Source organism: Aspergillus fumigatus, chromosome 4 (assembly GCF_000002655.1).
Source record: "Aspergillus fumigatus Af293 chromosome 4, whole genome shotgun sequence".
NCBI lineage: Eukaryota > Fungi > Ascomycota > Eurotiomycetes > Eurotiales > Aspergillaceae > Aspergillus > Aspergillus fumigatus.
In genome coordinates, this window is record NC_007197.1 from 2,265,772 (window position 1) to 2,285,723 (window position 19,952).

At 50.0% G+C, this 19,952-nt stretch overlaps 7 protein-coding genes across 7 annotated transcripts; 3 read left to right on the top strand and 4 right to left on the bottom strand.

Moving 5' to 3' along the window:
• Nucleotides 1-19: 19 nt before the first annotated feature.
• On the top strand, nucleotides 20-2,201 carry AFUA_4G08740 (putative MFS multidrug transporter; the record flags this gene model as incomplete). The annotated part of the gene is made up of 4 exons (XM_746857.2): nucleotides 20-130; nucleotides 175-933; nucleotides 991-1,237; nucleotides 1,290-2,201. Exons 1-4 carry the CDS (start codon nucleotides 48-50, stop codon nucleotides 2,199-2,201), a joined length of 2,001 nt encoding a protein of 666 aa, XP_751950.1. The 5' UTR covers nucleotides 20-47.
• A 299-nt stretch (nucleotides 2,202-2,500) lies between these two features.
• On the bottom strand, nucleotides 2,501-3,114 carry AFUA_4G08750 (huntingtin-interacting protein K; the record flags this gene model as incomplete). The annotated part of the gene is made up of 2 exons (XM_746856.2): nucleotides 2,682-3,114; nucleotides 2,501-2,608 (listed from the first exon to the last, which is right to left on the bottom strand). The coding sequence occupies exons 1-2, from the start codon at nucleotides 3,066-3,068 to the stop codon at nucleotides 2,501-2,503; spliced, it is 495 nt and encodes a 164-aa protein (XP_751949.1). The 5' UTR covers nucleotides 3,069-3,114.
• A 287-nt stretch (nucleotides 3,115-3,401) lies between these two features.
• Nucleotides 3,402-5,089, top strand: AFUA_4G08760 (3-deoxy-7-phosphoheptulonate synthase class II; the record flags this gene model as incomplete). Its single annotated transcript, XM_746855.1, has 6 exons — nucleotides 3,402-3,423; nucleotides 3,481-3,590; nucleotides 3,657-3,720; nucleotides 3,791-3,883; nucleotides 3,933-3,984; nucleotides 4,042-5,089. 6 exons carry the CDS (start codon nucleotides 3,402-3,404, stop codon nucleotides 5,087-5,089), a joined length of 1,389 nt encoding a protein of 462 aa, XP_751948.1.
• Nucleotides 5,090-5,893: 804 nt separating this feature from the next.
• Nucleotides 5,894-9,338, bottom strand: AFUA_4G08770 (uncharacterized protein; the record flags this gene model as incomplete). The annotated part of the gene is made up of 3 exons (XM_746854.2): nucleotides 7,764-9,338; nucleotides 7,002-7,714; nucleotides 5,894-6,949 (listed from the first exon to the last, which is right to left on the bottom strand). Exons 1-3 carry the CDS (start codon nucleotides 8,974-8,976, stop codon nucleotides 5,894-5,896), a joined length of 2,982 nt encoding a protein of 993 aa, XP_751947.1. The 5' UTR covers nucleotides 8,977-9,338.
• Nucleotides 9,339-9,494: 156 nt separating this feature from the next.
• Nucleotides 9,495-11,843, bottom strand: AFUA_4G08780 (uncharacterized protein). The gene is made up of 2 exons (XM_746853.2): nucleotides 11,114-11,843; nucleotides 9,495-11,046 (listed from the first exon to the last, which is right to left on the bottom strand). Exons 1-2 carry the CDS (start codon nucleotides 11,219-11,221, stop codon nucleotides 9,865-9,867), a joined length of 1,290 nt encoding a protein of 429 aa, XP_751946.2. The 5' UTR covers nucleotides 11,222-11,843; the 3' UTR covers nucleotides 9,495-9,864.
• A 193-nt stretch (nucleotides 11,844-12,036) lies between these two features.
• Nucleotides 12,037-15,781, top strand: AFUA_4G08790 (dienelactone hydrolase family protein; the record flags this gene model as incomplete). The annotated part of the gene is made up of 6 exons (XM_746852.3): nucleotides 12,037-12,565; nucleotides 12,626-12,746; nucleotides 12,807-14,580; nucleotides 14,634-15,047; nucleotides 15,130-15,211; nucleotides 15,268-15,781. Exons 4-6 carry the CDS (start codon nucleotides 14,798-14,800, stop codon nucleotides 15,779-15,781), a joined length of 846 nt encoding a protein of 281 aa, XP_751945.2. The 5' UTR covers nucleotides 12,037-12,565; nucleotides 12,626-12,746; nucleotides 12,807-14,580; nucleotides 14,634-14,797.
• A 33-nt stretch (nucleotides 15,782-15,814) lies between these two features.
• On the bottom strand, nucleotides 15,815-19,617 carry AFUA_4G08800 (ABC transporter ATP-binding protein; the record flags this gene model as incomplete). The annotated part of the gene is made up of 5 exons (XM_077804606.1): nucleotides 18,931-19,617; nucleotides 18,756-18,867; nucleotides 16,944-18,677; nucleotides 16,774-16,893; nucleotides 15,815-16,701 (listed from the first exon to the last, which is right to left on the bottom strand). Exons 1-5 carry the CDS (start codon nucleotides 19,543-19,545, stop codon nucleotides 15,815-15,817), a joined length of 3,468 nt encoding a protein of 1,155 aa, XP_077660752.1. The 5' UTR covers nucleotides 19,546-19,617.
• Between the last annotated feature and the right edge of the window lie 335 nt (nucleotides 19,618-19,952).

Below are 19,952 nucleotides of genomic sequence, written 5' to 3' on the forward strand. Positions count from 1 at the left end.
TGCCGATCTTATCGATAAGATTCTATGGACGAAGTAGATAAATCGAGATGTCACGCGAGCTTAGCCTCGATCTCGTCAGCGGAAATTTCTTCGTTCTATTGCTGTGCCGGAAAGAAATTTCTTGTATACAGTTAGCATCAATAAATCTGTCTAATCTTGCTCATTGTTACATAGAAAACCATCAGTCCCCTTATCACGCTTCACTACACTCTGGCTTGCCTTTTCATTGATGCACGCCGCCCCTACAAGTCATCCGCGACATCATGATGATGACCATCTCCATCTCAACCATGTAGACGCCAGCCCTCACGGATTAACTTGCCTCGACAAAGATAGAGATGGAGACATTCCAAACAGTACGAACAATGACGGTAGTCATCCTCCAACCTCTCCTGACGCACACGTATTCGACATCACCAGTCATGGACGAACCTCATCAGACACATCCTTCAATGATAGTGACGGGGATGACGATGCAGAAGACGCCGATCTAGTCATCGACACCCCTAGTGAGAAGCCCGTCACTTGGGCCTCCCTGCCCAAAAAGGGCCAACTTGCCATCCTCACCTTTGCCCGTCTCTCCGAGCCACTGACCCAGACATCACTCCAAGCATACCTCTTCTACCAGCTCAAGTCGTTCGACCCTTCGCTGCCAGACTCGACCATTTCAACGCAGGCGGGGATCATGCAGGGCAGCTTTACCGCAGCGCAGTTTCTCACGGCGGTCTGGTGGGGCCGGTTGGCGGACGCGGAGTGGATGGGGAGGAAGCGTGTGCTGCTGATTGGGTTGCTGGGGACGTGTATCTCATGCCTTGGGTTTGGGTTTTCGAGGTCGTTTGCGGCGGCGGTAGTATTTCGGGTTCTTGGGGGCATTCTGAACAGTAACGTTGGGGTGATGCGGACGATGATATCGGAAATTATCGAGGAGAAGAAGTAAGTGCACTCGGTCCGGGCCTGGGTCAAGGTGATTCTGACAGATGCACTCTGCAGATATCAATCGCGTGCGTTCCTGCTTCTTCCGATGTGCTTTAATATCGGGGTTATCGTTGGCCCTATTGTTGGGGGTTCGTTGGCCGATCCTATCCACAGCTATCCTCATCTGTTTGGCCCTGGGTCGTTCTTTGGTGGAAAGCATGGTGTGGGGTGGATGGAGCGGTGGCCGTTTGCGTTGCCAAATATCCTCAATGCTATCTTCACCTTTGCTGCCTTTTTGGCTATCTTGTTTGGGCTCGACGAGGTAGGTTCTGCACGCATTTCTTGGGCCAGTCAAGATCTAACGTACCTCCTAGACGCACGAGGTTGCACGGTACCGAAGCGACTGGGGCCGCCAGGTCGGAAGAACGCTCTTCGGATTCTTCTCCCGACGTCGGGTTCCACGTCATTATCGCCAGTTGAGGAATCTCGAGGACAACGAGTCTCTGTATATGGACGGTAGCGTGACCAGCACATCAGCCCCGTCTAGTCCGATCCGCCTGCAGGGACTTCCTCGTCATAAACGGCCTGGGTTCCGTCAAATCTGGACTCCCAATGTCCTATTGACATTGTTAGTTCATTTTCTTCTGGCGTTCCACACCAGCGCCTTTAACGCTATGACTTTTGTCTTCCTCCCTACCCCGAGGGCTCCGGAGAATAGCCGGCGAGGGTTCTTCCATTTCAGCGGTGGCCTGGGACTACCATCCTCCCGTGTCGGTCTTGCAACGGCAATTATCGGGGTCATCGGCCTCCCGTTGCAGATCTTCGTATACCCTCACGTCCAATCTCGTCTAGGGACCTTGAGCTCTTTCCGCACATTTTTACCGTTTTCACCGGTTGCGTATACTCTGATGCCGTTCTTGGTGATCATCCCTCGGTACCCATGGCTAGTCTGGTCTGCCTTCACGGCTGTGGTTGGACTTCAGGTTATTTCTCGGACGTTTGCTCTTCCTGCTGCTATCATTCTTGTGAATAATTGTGTCACTGATCCGTCGATCCTTGGGACGGTGCATGGTGTCGCTCAGAGTATAGCGAGTGCAGCGCGTACACTGGGCCCCTTCATCGGTGGTTGGGGGCTAGGGCTGGGGTTGAAAAATAATCTTGTTGGTGGTATTTGGTGGGCACTAGCGTTGGAAGCATTGGTTGGATGGCTGCTGCTGTGGACAATACATGAGGGAAAGGGGATCGAGAGAAGGAAAGATGCGAGAAGAGGCACCCAGGAAAGTTGATGCTATTCTCTGAGGTTGGCGCTATGCTCGTTTATGGATAAAAGCGATGGCGTTTTATATATGACTACGAGACACGAATTGTGATAGATATGTCTATACTCGTTGATAGAAATGAAAAGAAATAGTAGCTAAATTTGGGAGCGTCATTCGTTAAAAGTTGTCATTACATTAGACTGCACATATCGAAACTTGCGAACTCAAGTTTCGTCTGAGCCTTTGCCATTGTCAATGCTTGGGTTCATCTCATCATCACCAGCGTCATAGCTTCCGTCCCTGCAGTTATACCCAGGAGCAGCACATCATGCTCCCATGGGGCTAATGAAGGCCCGGATCGCTTTCCTCATATCACCATCATGCGCCTTCAGCAACTCCGTTGCCTTGCTCTTACTCAAGTCCAACTCTTGCACCTGCAGGTCATTAACACCACCATACACCCAATCTCCCAGCATAACCTGTTCTAGAAAGACAAGGGTAACGTACTAATAAATTCACATCCTCCGCCGAAACCTTCACAGCCTTCTTCGTCACTGCCTGTGTCTTCTTGGTATCTACCTTCCTGGCCGCTGCATCCGTAACCGGGGCAATATCCAACCTACTCATCGCTTTTCCCAAAGCCTCCTGATCGGCAGGCGAAGACTTATTGCTTGATTCCGTGCCGATCTCATTAGCGTGCAGGGAGGAAAGCGCGGCGGCTGCTTTTCGGTCTTCGGCGTGGGCGGGATGAGATCGCTCGATGGAGTCCGGATCATGGGATGCGGCGGGAAGGGAATCTGACATTTTCAATGAGCGTCTTGAAGGTATATGTTTATCTGCTGGATCGGTTGAAACTAGGATGTTATGATGCCTCCAAGGTCTCTTACTACGCATGGATGACGCGATAAGAAAGTGGCCGATCACGATAAGGACGCTTCTTACTCAATCTGGACTAGTGGGGATACGCTGATGACTCAGGCCGCGAATAAGCGCTTGTTGCTTTTTTCCCTCGTTGCAGGCTTACAGCGGGCAGTCTTCGTGTGACTGTGACTGTGAGGCTGACTGTGACAGCAAGTGGTCCCTTGCTTACTTGTGTCATTTTTAATTGCTAAGCTCTCCCGGACTGAGAGCTGATTCCTTAGTCAATCCAGCATCTGATCGGATACTGAAGAAGCTTATTTGTTTATGCTTCTTGCGAGGCAAATAGCGTCGATCATTACCCTCACTATGGAAGACTGGACTCCAAGCTGTAAGTTGTTACCCCTCATCAGCAATGGCAGGAGCGGATGCTGACTGTGTCTATCAGCTTGGACTACGAAACCCATCAAACAAGATGTTGTCTATGATGATAGGGAAGGAGTCCAAGCCGCTCTGAGCAAGCTCCAGAAACTGCCTCCGCTTGTCACAACACAAGAGGTACGGCGTAGTGTCCTACTTTACTCTTAGTTAGGGGCAAGTGTGATGCTAACTGTCGAATGTCAGATTGCGAATCTGAAAAAGAGCTTGCGAAATGTTGCCTTGGGCAAGGCTTTTGTTCTACAAGGCGGTACATTGTCCTGCCTGAACCCGTGATGCTGGTCTCCAAATACTGTATCTAACCGCCGTGTTGCTCGTAGGGGACTGTGCTGAGCTGTTCGATTACTGTAATCAGGATATGATAGAAGCGAAACTCAAACTGCTTCTGCAGATGAGTTTGATTTTGATCTGGGGTACGCTTACGTCCTCTGTCATCTGGCGACATGTACTAATGGCGGGCAGGCGCAAACAAACCTGTAGTGCGAATCGCACGTATAGCCGGGCAATTTGCCAAGTAAGCTACATGGTCATGTCCTTCAGTCGTCCTTCTTTTTGTTGCTGACAGAGCCAGGCCCCGGTCAAGCCCTATGGAGGTAGTCAACGGCGTTGAGATGCCCTCGTTCCGCGGTGACAACATCAATGGCTTCGCTGCCACCGCAGAATCTCGCAGGCCAGACCCATCTCGGCTTGTTTCCGCGTACTTTCACTCCGCTGCCACGCTCAACTACATGCGCGCCTCACTCTCATCTGGTCTCGCGGATCTTCATTCCCCACTGGATTGGGGACTCGGTCACGTCATTGAGCCCTCAATCAAAGAGAAGTACGAGCGCATCGTCAACCGAGTCAAAGACGCGCTGCGTTTTATGCACACCGTCGGAATCGACACAGACCGAGGCGTCGAGACCGTCGACGTCTTCACCAGCCACGAGGGTCTCCTCCTCGAATACGAGCAGAGTCTCACCCGCCTCCTGCGCAACCCACCTACCACAACTCCACAACCCACAGCAAGCTACTACGCCACCTCCGCACACTTCCTCTGGATCGGCGACCGCACGCGCCAACTCGACGGCGCCCATGTCGAATTCTTCCGCGGCATCGCCAACCCCATCGGCATCAAGATCGGCCCCAGCATGACCCCCGACGAGCTCGTCCGCCTTCTCGACATCGTCAACCCCAACCGCGAAATCGGCAAGGTAACCCTGATCTCCCGCTACGGCGCCAGTAAGATCAGCCAGCACCTTCCCACCCACATAGCCGCCGTCCAACGCTCCGGCCACCTCCCCGTCTGGCAATGCGACCCCATGCATGGCAACACGCAGACTACCCCTTCAGGCGTGAAAACACGACACTTCAGCGACATCCTCTCCGAGCTGCGGCAGGCGCTCGAGATCCACCGCGCCGCGCAGTCCTTCCTCGGCGGCGTGCACCTCGAACTCACCGGCGAGGCCGTCACGGAGTGTGTCGGCGGTGCGGGCGGGCTGACCGAGGAGGGGCTGAGCGAGCGGTACACGACGTTCTGTGACCCGCGCCTGAACGAGAAGCAGGCGTTGGAGCTTGCCTTTTTGGTTGCCGGCTTCTACCGCGACATGGATGATGTGGAAGGGATGAACTCGATCTAAGCTCGATTGCTTTACGGTTATGAAAAAGTATAGCGCATTGGATATGCGATCTCCTACTTGTGTTTGCGCCGCTTGATATTATTGGTTATTGATGCTTCATACCTAGTTTCGGGGATATATCTCAGGTCTTAAAAGTCATCTCTGCAGAACTGCATGAATTGAATCATAGTTGCACTTTCGGGAATTCATGATTGGTTGGTTATATGTCACATGCAGTACCTCACAACTTGAGATGCTACGCTCCAATAGGCACATATTGCAGTTGAAGACAGCGCATATTATATAGGGGGAGTTCGTGCATTGAACGATTGAAAGCATAACATACACTCGAAATCCAACCAAGTCCCTTGCCCAAATGCTAAGAGAATTTAAATAGGACACACTTATAAACACCGCAGGACACCATTCACAAGCTAAAACCTCACTGGAGAAAGAACACAAAAGTAGAAGAAGAATGAAGAGAATGTGTCCAAAGCTACGAAATCAAGGCCGTGCAGCAGAGTCAACACTGCTAAGCCGATCTCAAGTAACGAAAGACATTCCTAGGCCCTGCTTCGAGAACAACCAGATGCCGAGTCTATCAGCGGACCATACCTGTCTGCTATGTAACACTAGGAACGGTGTCCCAGCCCAACACATAGTTCTCAAGGACCAGGGACATACACCTCCAAGAGGTCAGTCGGAAACCTGAAACGAGATCCGTGCGAGAAAGCGTGAGCAAGTTGAACGGAAGGGCCAATCAATAGGAAATGGAAAGAGAATATGCAAGGAATGAGAGAAGAAATTCAGCGACCTGGAGCGAAGCTAGTTTCCAATTCTGCCTGTAACATCCATTGTGCTCTCAATGCCCTCCCATGGTAGCTCCTCATCGTCGTCTAAGTCAGTATCGTTGTTTTTGTGGGAAGATTTGTCTGTGGTAGCGGTCACATCCGTGGCCCTCGTGGTGGCGGCGGTGTCGATCCCAATGGATTGAAGTGTGACTTCCATCTCTTGCTCAGTCATCTCGTGTCCGTTCTGTTTTTGGCCTTCGAGAACATCGTAGAGCGCATATATTTGATCAGCTTTCAAGTCAATGTCCTTAAGAAGCTTTTCAATCTTGGCGGCCAGCGACTTCCTCTGGCGTTTGCTCAACGAGGCATCCAGCTTGTTATACGCCCCTTGATACGTTACAAGCTGCATTTTCAAATGGGACAGTTCATCCTCCAACGCCTTAAGCACCGTCGCGAGAGCAGCACCGGGAGATTGTGCAGGGCGCAACGTAGGCTCCTCATTGTAAACAGAATGCTCAGGCATGCGCTCCGAAACGGGTACAGGTTTCGGGATCTTTACAGTCTCATGAGTATGGTCGCATTGCGAGTTACCAGGAATGCAGCGCTTGCAAACCGTGCAGTTTTTGCCATCATGCTGTGTAGCACTGTCCAAGGCCTTTTGCGCAGCCTGGGGCAACCGGCTTGGGTCCTCAGCTGCCAACTCAGCGTGACGAATAGTAATATCTGGCAGGATGAAAGCAGAAGTCATGTCGTCAGTAACAGGGCGACGTCTCCGCTGAGTGGTGGGGATGATGGAATGATCCGAATGCCGTCTTGGGCGCTCAATGGGCACGGAAAGATTGCTGTCTGCCTCAGCCATGCTGACTTTCGATGTGGCCGTCAGATCACCCATTGCCGAAGCTGGTCTTGTTATCGGGGCTTTACTGTCCTTCATCGAGGATTTGCGAGGCGCAGCTGAGTTTGATACACTTTGTCGGGTAGAGTTTGCGGTCTCGTCTGTACTTTGAACCTTGGTCGAGATCGACTGTCGCCGTCTACGCGCAAGTCGTTCTTCTTCTAGCGTCTTCCGTAGTTGAGCGATTTCACGTTCCTATAGCAATCATATTAGCGGCAAAAATAAGTCAAACAAAGTAATAACTCACGTCAACGAAGCTCAACAGCGTCAAGTCTTGCTCTGTGGCAGAGGATTTCTTGGCATGGCCCGTGGCGTCTTCAGCGGTTGAATCCAAAGGCTCAGTGATATCGACTTCTTCGACAATCACCCTTTTCACCCGCTGCTTTCCTGTGTTTGGCTTTTTCTTTGCTTTCGTGTTGCCTGATTGCGCCCGAGTCTGGGATCTCTCGGCTCGGGAACTCGAGACCCTAGTCCTCGGCAGGTCAATCGAGAAAAGAGCTTCTTCGGCTCGCTCTTTCTCAAGGAGAGACATCTCCTTATCAACCTGTTTAGCGATCTTTGTGCGCGATTCTTCTACGCCGCCGGTCCTCTTCGATCTTGTACTCTTACTGGTAAGATCTTTAGTGGTCCGACTTAGGTCCTCACTTCGCTGCGTGTCGAGCTGGCCGCTTTCAACGCTTGCTTCCGTTGCGGATGTTGCTTCTGAGCGGCCAGTATCCTCGCGAGATTTTGAGGCCAGCGAAACAAATTTAGCCAGCTGTGCCTTAAGTTCAGCATTCTCTTGGCGAAGGCTGTCATTTTCGCTCTTCAGATCTCGAGATTCAAGATAGGCTATCCCCAATTGAGAAACAGCCATGTCTCTCTCACGACTCAATTTCTTCAGCGCCGCCTCGCTCATCTGCGCCTTCCGCTCAGCCATATCCAACTGGTTTTGCAAAGCTAGATTCGAAGCTTCGAGCTCTAGAGCAATGGTTAGCATGAGGTTCTCGAACTGCAAAAGGAAACTGACTCTGATAGTGAGACCCGGCGTCTCTCCTATGGTCATCGTCTTCGGATTCATACACGCGAGAACGGCCGTGTTTGTCTTTGCGGTTAGACCGGCCAGCCTTCAAGGCCGCATTTTCCTGTCGCATTTCATCAATTTTTCTCTCCGCATCCGACTTCGCCCTTTCAAGCTCCGAAACTTTGTCCTGCAGCAGTCTCAGAGAAACAAAGAGAGCCTTTTCATCTTCTGGAATGGGAATCGCGTCGAGGGGGATATGTTCACGAGTCATGGACACATCAGCACCGTCATTCGGAGGAGAAACAAATCGTGTCGCCCTAGCTCGGCTCTGGCGGGTATAAACCGGTGTACCGTCTTCGTAGACACCCGACACCAACTCCGACAGATTGGGAAGATCGGGAAGAAGAAAAGACTGCATAGTGCCCGTGTCGCCAGCACCATTGCCGGACCCGTTGCGCAGGTTGCTGGATAACTTCCCCCGGCGCATTTCCTTAGCATAAGCCTCCTGTGACGCTCTTTCCACCGCGTCTGCTATCTGATGAGAAAGGTTGACGTTTCCGAAGCGCGTCGCACGCGTACTGGTTGCCACAGGCTGAGGTCTCTCATCGGCGATGAAGGAACCATCGTAAGAATCGCGGACCTTCGCGTGCATTTCAGACAATGTCCGTCGCTGATCCTTGCGGGCTGTTTTGGATGAAAGAGGGTCGCGATTCTCCTTGTGGGCAAGACTGGCTTGTCTCAACTGAGCATCCCTTCGTAGACTCTCGCTGGCGGTCCTTCTCGAGGATACGCGCATGGCTGACTTTTGAGGCGTATGCGAGGTGGGATAGTCGAGTCTGACGGCAGGCGAGGAAGACCGCACACTATTTTCAATACTCATCAAGGAGTTCCGCGAGTCATCGAGCCGACGCGTGGGCTTGTTAATGCCCCGTCCAGCTTCAACCGATATACTTTCCTCGGTGTCATCTTCGGAGGTGCCCACGGGGGACAATTCAGGGAAGGCGCGTTCCAATGCAGAGGTGTCGATGGCGTAGTCGGGCTCCTCGTCTGCAAAGTTGTTGATTTGTTTCCTGGCACTGCCTTTCATCTCGGGCAATTTGGGGCTGTTCTCAAAGTGTTTCGTAGACGCGAGGGCTTCGTGCTCCGGGTCAAAATCGGAGCCAAACGACGCGAAGCTATTTGTCGTGGCTTCGGAGCGTCTGGTGTTCTCGTGCGACATAGTCCAAACGTATGGCGCGTCTTATTCCAAAAGCAAGTGTTGCAATACAAGTGAATTGAAGCTCAATTGACTTCAGACATGAATGTTTGTGCTCAAATTGGCATTGACGTTATAACTGGCAGAAGGGGATGGGTAATCGCTGGGTATGTTGTGGTAAAGCGCGTTGGCGGCCACGAGCGTCCACGAGCGTCCACGCCAAAAGATAATAACAACCAGGATATGGGTATCTCAACGGAGAGCATAGAAGAGTGATGCAATTAGTTAAGTCAGATTATTTGCATCAGCCGCGAAATAATGCGATTGATGATCAGAAGTTAGTTTTGACACTCTGCGGGACGGGAAAAGAGGAGGCTGGAGGAGTTGTTGATTTGTTTACTCGACCGGGTGGAGCTACTGTTGGAGTGACCGCCTAAACAGTTCTTGTCCACCATATGGAGAACAACAACCAAAGAGCGTGCTGCAAGCATTTACACTTCTCTATTCTCACTCATAATTCTGGATACGAGAGCATTAAAGTTAGAGCGGTAGTTCATGGAATTGGTTATTTTCATTCGTCTCCTCCAACTGGGCGCTATCAACTCCTCGAACAGCGGCAATATCGTCTCAATGTACATGTTGATATTGATATAAGGAAACCAGAAGAGAAACAAAGAAGAAACAGATATGGACAGATAAAGGACAAATTTCCCAATGTAGCTCCTGACGCCATGCTATTTAAAGTTCCTCTCCGACCGTTATGAGAGAAAATGAATCGTCGTTAGTCATGCATGTAAGTCGCTGTCCGATGCAGGAGATAAATCCATTCGAAATGCAATCAGTGCTGCACACCTCCCAGTCGTAATGAAAAGGGTAAGTAGAGAGATAGCAAGAGCAGTGTGAACTGCAAAGCTAGCGAGTTACAGAAGGAACCGCACGCAAATCGTGCTGCTCTCTGGACTCATGAGGAGCAGCCGCTGGGAAATTGTCGCTGATAGGGCTCGCTGCATCAATATGAATGGTAGGCACAACTGTTAGCTCCCGAAGAGGTGCAGTATTTTCGTTCCTTTCCTCGACAGGACTTTGATACGGAGGGGCCTCGCCCCAGTCCAGATGATCGTATTCCGGAGGGGGAATGCTGAGAACACCAACATCGGCCTCCTCAGCACCTGGGGTAGATGGCAAGGTAGAGGCGGTAGAATGTGTCTGGGAGTGCACCCTAGTCAAGGCACTTGGATCGACGGTACCAGTCGAGGCGGATGAGTAGGACTCTCCCCGCGAGTGAATGCTCGGGGTATCGACCATGGATGACCTATTAGAGGCATCGAAACTGCCGGAAGGGCCGTTCGACAGTAGGGGGCGACGGTCGGAATCGGGTGAAGTTGCGCGGACTCGTGATCCATCGTGACGAACGTAGCCCACGTCCGCATAGTTCACACTGGCAATCCTCCTGCCACGACCACGACTCTGATGCTCCGCTAAAGCCGTAGCGAGGTTGGATGCACTATTGCTGGCATTGGTTGATGACCGACTTCTTGCACGTTGGCGAGCACGAAGTCGATCCTGTTGCCGTAAGAGCTCTAGCTGAGCGCGGTCTCCACGCTCCCGAGCCTCACGCCGTGCCTGTCGCCTAGCCTCGCGTTCTGCCAGTTCCTCACGCCGGCGCTGGCGGATCTCGTAAAGCGATGCCATGAGCTCCTCCCGGCGAGCCTCTTCTTCTTCAGCGGTCTCGGGAAACTCGATCACGGTATCCATACCGTCTCTTTCACCTTCACGTGCGATGACCCGTTCCTCGGGCTTGGGGTTTGCAGAATAGGCAGGAAGAGTGGCCACGGACCGAATGGAAGCGTCTCGATGGATAGGATTGGTCGTTCTCGCTGTTATCATCTCCGTTGCTTCAGCGCCAGTAGCCGATCCGTTCCGAATGTCATTTGAGACTTGGTTATAGAACTTTCCAGGGTCCCAACGGTTCCATTTGTCTTTCAAATATTTTCCCGGGAGATATTTGGGGGAGCAGCCCATCCGACGCAAATATTTCAGGCCGAAGTAGGAGGCGCCAAGAAGGAGGAACGTGACAACAATAGCCAGAGCGACCTAGACGTCGAAACAATTAGCTGAGAACCAGTGCTGAAGCAGCATGCATACAAGGGCGAACGCTCACAATGACAAAAATGATGTTTCTATCACTGGCTTGGGAATTGGTGTCAGGGATGGTGTTGCCGCCATTCTGACGGGCCATCAGCCCACGAACTTGGGGTGGGATATACATCACAGCCGCCCGATCCGCTAGGGAATAAGAATGTAGCGTCTTCTTTTAGGTTCCTTTCAGGACGAATTTTGATGTCTTGTTGTTAGCGAAAGAGATAGCAAGAGGAACCGAAGTCAGAGCGAACAACACTTCGCTGAAGAGACAGCAGAGGCAAGTGAGTCTCGGCGCAGCAGATCAGAAGTTATATATAAACGTTAATAAAACGCATCAGATCATCACAGAACAATAGTAAAGGTTAGGAAAATAGTGTTAACAACTACAAAATCCATGATTGAAGACATGGACAGTGCAGATAAGCATGGAAGAGAAGGAGGTGAGAGGAGAAAAGAGAAAGAACAAAAAAGGCCTGAATTGTGGTAGGATCTGTGATGATTTGGCTGGAGTATGGGGTAGAATAGTAGACTATCAAACAGCAGAAACTGTATGCCTGAGAGCAGACTAGACTAATCAGAGGCTGTCATGAATGGGCTGAAAGATAGATCCCTTTGGTATTAGTACTGCCCAGGTGGCTGGTGAGGTTGAAGGCGGAAGGCCGACAAATTAGCACCCTTATGAGAGGTAGACCTCAATTTTCGCTGTTTGAAAGACACATCTAGTGCCCGTCCAGTTCCATAATTTTGACATCAAAAAGGGACTGATTGTTAATCATGGTACTCCATCGTCCACCATACCATGGTCATGGCGACCCGTAAAAGCACCCGCCACAGTCCGTTCCTTGCCAAGCTCGTGTGGTTTCACAATGACTGGCAACTAGCTTATCAATTTTTGATGACCAACGCAAGCCAAAGATCCATTTTTAGAATATGTGCCGAACTGTCTGAGACTTGGAGGATCCATCCATGATTTGCACTAGGCTATTCCATGGTTCTTCTAGTGCTCTCGGAAGAACCAGAATGTTATACCAGCAGTTTGTCTGAAAGTCTACCGCGTTAATCCTTAGTGTCTCTATACAGGTTACTATCACCGTGCGTGTTTCTATAAAGTCCCATTCAATCGTCACTTCAACTTCTGATAATCAATGGCCTATCGTGCTTCCGTAGCTTGTTATCCAAGATGGGCAGTCTGCACTGGGGTTTCGGAACGTCTGTTCCTCTATCAATCTCTAGTTAGTCTCTGAATGGAGAGTTTGATCATTTCCCACGATCTTAATTGGACAGCTCATCGTTCTCTGTAACTTCGCCTTGCTATAAGACGCTTGATGAACGAACCAATTGACCAAGCAACAATGCATATTTCTCTGTCGGGCTGGTACTACATCATCTGCTTGCCAGTGCCCCCGAGCCTTCTTTAATGATCCAAACCGAGGAATACCAGAATCATTCTCGGATTCTGAAACAACGGGCCGTGAGAACTTAGTCGAAGATTCTGACCTAATGCTGATTTAACGAAGCATACTATACCTAGGACCTCATCCTCTTCATCCTCCCTACGCTACACCGTCTCATCGTACGTCAACAAGAACGGCATAACCACAAAACAGAAAATGAGTGGGTTAGCATCCTTGCCAATGGAGATCAATGATGTGGTATGTTTTATAGATCAGCAGCTGTCATTTCTGTGGAGAAGAGCTGATTCAGTATAATAGATTGCGAAAGAATATTATACGCCCTGTCGTTAGGACCCCTCTTTCTTGTTATATATTATTGATAAGATGCATTTGACGGAATGTGGTATCCTTCACCAAGTGAATAAGGCGTTCTGTTACAGTGCCACACACTTAATGTTCCAGTCCTTTGTGATTCAACTAGACTGGGAAGGTCAGGCAGGCCACTTTCCCTTTATCAAAATTGAAGAGCTCTGCTGCAATGACAATGCTCACTACCTCCAAGCAATAGTTATTGAATGTCATGATCATCTTTACAAAGATGCAGCTGCTCAGAATCTTGGAGAGTTTACTGGTTCTTATAAACAGTTCACGCTTCATTTTAAGCAATTCCCATCTTTAGGATGCGTTGTTCTGATTCTATACAAGTATTATCATGGTTGTCATGCCATGGAAGCAGCCGACTAAATTGAGCAGATAGTCAATGCCCTTCAACGCGCAGCTACCTAATCTAGAGAGCTTGAAGATTTTTTACGATGGGTTGAGCAAGGGCATGTCTATCCTTGATCTACTTGAACGACCACGCTCCACTCCCTTGAGGTTATTTCGAGGAGCGTAAAGACTTTCCGGGACCTAAGCCTTAGCCTTGGGTGCAGCCGGCTGTTACGCCGAAACAAGGCTCCAGTATAAGTCAAATTCTTGAACACGATGAGAACTTGCAGACAGTCTACGCACAGGGATCTATAAACTACCACAAAGCTTACCAACCCTTATCTGCCCATCCGCTCTCTTACATCCTTAGGGGCTTACGTCTTAAAAAAGGCCTGGTGAGTGCGTCCTAGAATTCGGGCACTTTTAAATTATGTCGAGATGCCTCTACCTTAAGGATGTACTGCTTAGTAGCAGTCGCACTTGAGCTGAATTGTTCATATTGCCTCACCAGTTTTCCGCCCTTGGCAGGCTGAAGGTAGAAGCGTGGATACAGTCGGATCCTAAATTCATGACTGAGTCTGATCAACAGGCTTTGCTTCAATTCAAAGATAACCGTGCAGAGACCAGGGAGAAAACAAGCCTCAAGCCGCATTTACAATCAGTATCCATATACGTCCATCAATGCTGGTAGGACTAGCGCAGGACTGCGACAACCGGCACTGGCCAGACGGAACTTGGCAGAACCCTTGAGCTGGATGACAGTGTGGAACTTGGCTCTTTTAAAAGTGAAGGATACCAAGCTAATGTCTTTGTTCCTCCCCAAGGGACCACAAGCACATACCGAGTCTGCACAGCGTAGGCGCCAGGCTCATCTCAACATAACCACAGCGCTAGGACAGACTGAGTCAGTTTGACCATTACTCATAAAAGCGGCGACTCACAGCGTGGAAAGGCCTCAATTTCTGGCCCAAAGGCAACGCACAACCATGTCCTTTCTGTCGTCATCCAGACTTACTCTATATATAGTCCGTGAGTGTAGGCAAATCCATGGTCCACCCAAAGCTTCTTTCCTGCTCTATGCAACCGCACCAGAAATGAGCAATTGGTCTGTGTTTGGTGGCAATCATCACCACAGAATTATTATCTTATTGGTGGGGAAACATATAATCATGTTTGTGCACTGTATGACATTGATTCTGCTCCGTAGAGAGCAGCAACTGGAGGAACGCCAATAGAAAACAGGACAGGTCTTACTTATCTTGCTTTAAACAACGTATTTAACCACCTTGGCAGCCACCAGTGTTGCAGCCTGAAATTCAAGGTTTCACTAACAGGACTCCAGCCATGGATGAGCACATCATTACTGTCTGGTAGAAAATACTCTGTAGGATACCACTATAATTACAGACGTGAGACTCTATCCTGACTAGTATATAGTCCGGACACCCTTTTGGCCTAGTGGTTGTCACATGCTGTCAGATCAATTGTCCCAGCAAACACGGGAAGCACATCATCCCGCCCTCGGTTTTTCCTCGACTTCCATCGACTCTATTGAAGTAACAAGCAGCCATTAGTAACTTACTCATCTGCGGAATACATCCATGTCCTGCCCCGAGTGCTTCAGCGGCCATGTACACTCCGGCGAGCCACAGGGCGAGGTGACCAAACTACACGGACTTGACGTCTACGTTGCGTCGCCAGCGCCAGAGCCAACGGGTAACTCAGCAATCAGAGGGATCATCATTATTATTCCGGATGCGTTCGGCTGGGAGTTTGTCAATAACCGGATACTGGCGGATCATTATGCCCAGAAGGGCGGGTACAGAGTTTATCTACCGGATTTCATGAATGGTGAGAAATCAAAGCATTGAGGATGTGGATTGATGCTAGTAGAGACTAGAAACATATTATGAGTTGATGCTCACTTGAATAGGACACTCGGCCCCTGCGTGGGCTATAAGTCTCATGGCGAATCTGTTCAAGACAGATACCCTGTATGACTGGCTTGTCAAACCGTAAGCCTCTCTTTTCTGATAAACGCATGTTCAGGAATGTTGAAGCAGTCAAACAGCTATTATATCGCTGGCGCGATGTACACCATGATTCCGTTCATGTACTTCAACAGATTCAGCAAATCCTGGCCCATAGTCAAGTCATTCGTCGCTGCTGTCCGCCAGAACGAAGGAGCTCAGCTCCCCATCGGAGCAGCCGGTTTCTGCTGGGGAGGCAAGCACACTGTCAATCTGGCTCACGGATTTGAAGTAGACGGCAAACCGTTGATCAATGCTGGATTCACGGGACATCCTAGCCTCTTGAACATCCCCGGGGAGATTGAGAAGATAACGATCCCAGTTAGTTTTGCCCTGGGGGATTTGGATGTGATTGTGAAAAAGCCGCAGATTGAGCAGATCAAGAAAATTATGGAGGGTGGGGAGAAGGTTGGTGAGGTGAAGGTTTACTATGGGGCTAGTCATGGGTTCTGCGTGCGAGCAGACCGTCTTCTGAAAGATGCAGAGCAGCAAGCTACGGAGGCGGAGGATCAGGCTCTGGATTGGTTTAATCGCCACTTCGCTAATGTGCAATAAGACCGGTTATGTTTGAAAGGGTGAGCTGCGGGACTATGAGTCTACGCCCTCACTGTCCTCTATCAAAGCTTTCAACTTTCCACCGCGCCGCCGTGCAAGAACCTCGTAAGGGCCCTGTTCCACAATAGACCCCTGTTGAAGGACGACGATATTATCCGCAATCTCCATCATTTCTCTGGCATGCGTAATGATTATCACGGTAAGGCCTAATCGAGCCGACACCAGCCTCTGCACTGTCTGCCGGATCACCTTTGCACTTTCTGGATCAAGGTTTGAGGTTGCCTCATCTAGGATCAGCACCTGCGGCCGACGTACAAGAGCTCGTGCAATCGCCAATCTTTGCGCCTGGCCACCGGACAGGCCCACGCCACCGTCCCCAATGATAGTCGAATAACCGTCGGGGAGTGACACGATGAAGTCATCGATGCCCGCAGCTTGAGCTGCAGTACGAACATTGTGCAACTCACGGAGGGGCGACTCGTCTCTCAAACCGTAACAGATATTGTGATGTATGGTGCCTGGGAATACCGTAGGCTGCTGTGAGACAATCGATATCAGGGAACGGAGGGACGGAGTGTGGAGCCGCCGGATATCCAAACCCCCAATTGAGATGGTCGGCGTCTTGCACATAGACAGCGGTGTTTCATAGAGAGACAGAATCAAGGATGCGATGGTCGACTTTCCTGATCCAGAGCCGCCTACAATCGCTGTGCAAGAATTCTCAGCTATGGCGAGAGTAACGTTTCGAAGAGCAGGAGCGTCGAGCCGCGATGGATATCGAAAGGTCAGACTTCGTATCTTCACCGGTGCTGCCTTCAAAGGGCGTTTGTCACCCTTATGTTCATGGGATTGGCCAACAGGTAGGTTGGTCAGTCGTAGCAGCTGAGTAGCCATGTCTTGAGAGGCACTGATTTGCGGAACTTGAAAAGCGATTATTAAGAATCGTACAGGCGAGATTTTCTAAGCATTTGGAAGGAATGGACAAGACTTACTCCATGAGAGTACCGTACTCGCATATCCGATGCTAAATAACAGCATCGAGAATACAGTCATCACATTTTCAACTGTATATCCGGACGATGTGAGAAGCGCTCCGTAGTAAAAAATCAAACCTGCATAGTCTTTTAGAAGAGTCAACAAAACGAGAGAGGCGGCTACTCACCACTCACGAATATTATTGTCGACTCTACAAGGCCGAACAAAATCCCAGTGCAAGCCGCCCTCTTGAGGCATATTTTCATGCATTTTGACGCCGCCATCAAGTATTTCTTGTGAAAGAATGGCTCGAGCGTTAGGGTCCTCACAGTTCGTATTTCTGAGAATGTCTCGACAAATACGTCTGATGCATTCCTGGCAACTTCATTGCACCGTCCCTGCCACAGTCCGCTGGTTCCTTCAAATCCCCTGGTAATGGCATAAATGACGGGACCGCAAGACAGTGCCACCAGGGTGAGCTTCCAGCAGACGACTAGACACCAAATGACTGCGGTCATGGTAATTGCCACAGCTACCAGGACGTAGCCGCCGAAACGGCCTACTAGGTTCCGCATATCCTCCCCGTTTTGATCTAGACATGCAGTGATCCTGGATGGCGAATTGCTTTCTTCATCGAACCACTGCCGAGGCTGGTCCAACACTCGTCTGAATGCCTCCTTGCGAAGCTGATCGACCCAGGCCTGGCCTGAAGCTTCCAAAAGATAATGCATGAAGTAAGAGGCAGTCCCGTCAATTAGAGCGACGCCTAGAACAGCCAGAGCCCATCTCAAGGAGCTGACTTTTATGTCGTAGAATGACTGGAAGAACTGAGAAAGACAGTAAGAGAAAACAGGCGTTGCAGTAGCATCCACCAATGCAGCTATGACTCCGAGCAGAAGGAGCAGTCGCTGTCTCAGGGTGAGGCTGGGCACTAATGTCCGCATGATCTGGTTCATGGAGAGACGATGCGGCCCTGAAAGTGGAGTGTTCCCTCTTGCGTATTGTGGCCGCTTGATAGGCCGCGAATCATTTATTGCAGGGACAGGAGGAGGTAGAGAAGCGCGATGTAATCGGAGTCGATGAGCGGAGATTAATGACCTGCGTGACTGCGCCATACTTAGTTCACACATCGGTATAGCAACTCCGTCAGGTATGGAGATCTCGGCTTGGGACGCTGCCTTAACCACATTTCTCAGTCCTGCAGCAAGCTGCGTTTCTTCCATTCTGCGGTCGAACAGTTGAGTGTTCTTAGGTTGCGAAGGAATTCTCCTTGACAGAACTGGTGTCTCTTTGAAGCCAAAGTTGCTTACACAGATAGTATTCGGAAAATCGATTATCTCCTGCGTCTCGCCATTGACGTAGGGGACTTCTGGCTTCGGATGACTTTTCGATAAGATTTGCCTTTCACTGAAACGAAAGTATTTCTCTTTCGCTGGGCTATTTTCGAGCTCATGCCGGTATCCTGATTGCACAACTGATCCATGCTCGAGGACGTAAACGTAATCCTGATCCACGATTTGTGACATATCGTGTGTTATAATGATCGTCGTCTTCCCTCTGCGCCATTCTCGTATCGCTTTCATTACTGCTATACGGTTTATTCCATCCAGGGCGCTCGTTGGTTCGTCCATGATGAGAATGGGAGTGTCCCGTAGCCTGGCTCGTGCAATCGCCACTCTCTGCCTTTGACCTCCACTCAAGAAGCTTCCCCCAGGCCCAACGCATGTGTCGAGACCATTTGGCAAGCTGTCAATAGTGTCCCTGAGCATTGCCAAATCTATGCATTCGCGCAAGTCTCCCTTCGTCACTGTCTCGTGTGCCCGACGGCCGAAGGCAATGTTAGTCAAGACGGACTCGTTGAAAAGCACGCTCTGTTGGTCGACAAGTGTGATGTTGTTCCTGATCCAGTTGAGGCTGAGAGCTTGAATTGCGTTGCCATCAATTAGTATTTCGCCTGAGGTGGGCATATACAATCGCGCAAGTAATTGTCCGAGCGTACTCTTTCCAGATCCGCTTTCTCCAATTACAAAAGTCGTTTCACCTGCAGGAAAGAAGAAGCTAACTGAACTTAATATGGGCCTGTCGGGCTGAGAAGAGTAGGTGAAAGAAAGCTAAGGGAAAAAAGGATGAAAAGGTTAGAAAACTGGGCAGGAATTGTTAGCCGGGAAACTTACATCGCACACTTCGATATCACCTTCACAATATCGGGGGTATGAAGCTCCTTCCAACTCCTCAGGGCGCTTTTTCACTCTTCGGTCGTTCAGAAGATCCTTTAACATTATCGCGGCAACCTTGCCTTTCTCCATCACTATTACTTGCGGTAAGGCTAGCTCGATCGACTGAGCCGCCGTCAAGCAGGCCCAGAATGTTCTCAGGACTTCGCCGGCAGTGAGTTTCCCGGATGTCGTTAGAGCAGTACCATACCAAAACCCCTGAATAAACATGCCGAACATCATGAATCGTATGACTGCTATCCGTAGGGAGTTTAGGTGTGCTTGTTTGAGATATTGAGCTGCAGCACTATTTATTTTGAGGGAGAAATCGCGAAGCTCAAGCACCTGTCCGTTGAGACATTTGACCGTGTCAATCAAACTCGTAGCGTTATTGGCAACTTTTGAGGCACGGTTAAGCTCAACCTGCTGGGCTTCGATTCTGGGCTTGATTCGCGAAGAAAGAAAGGCAACGATGGCTGAGAAAGCCGGAATCCCGGCTAGAGTAATGAATGCAAGACTCCACGAGGTATAGAATGCCAGTCCCAGCGCGATGATAGTCCTGAAGGTGTATTGCATGATGAGCCCTAACGGCTGCGACGTTGCTATCTGCAATTCGGAAATTTGGCTATGATGGGGGTAAGATAAACGAAGCATAACACAAAAGACATTTGAGAAAAATGACCTACGCTTGAAGATAAGACAAGAAAGCATTCGAACCATCCTTGTGTGTTTCGAACCATTCCTGGTCCCTCCTTAGAAGTTCTTCGAAGATCCTGGTTCGAGCGTTCGATACTTGTAGCTCCCCAAAAACAATGAAGAGACTGAAGTACGTTCCATTGAGTACCCAGCTAGCGATACCTAAGCCTGAAAGCGCGATGCCGTTTCTCTTTACCTTTCGGAGAAGGTCGTCGCCACTAATATCACCACCACCGAACGATGTGAACGAGTGGAAAATGTCTCCCAGAAGGATGGCGAATATAGGC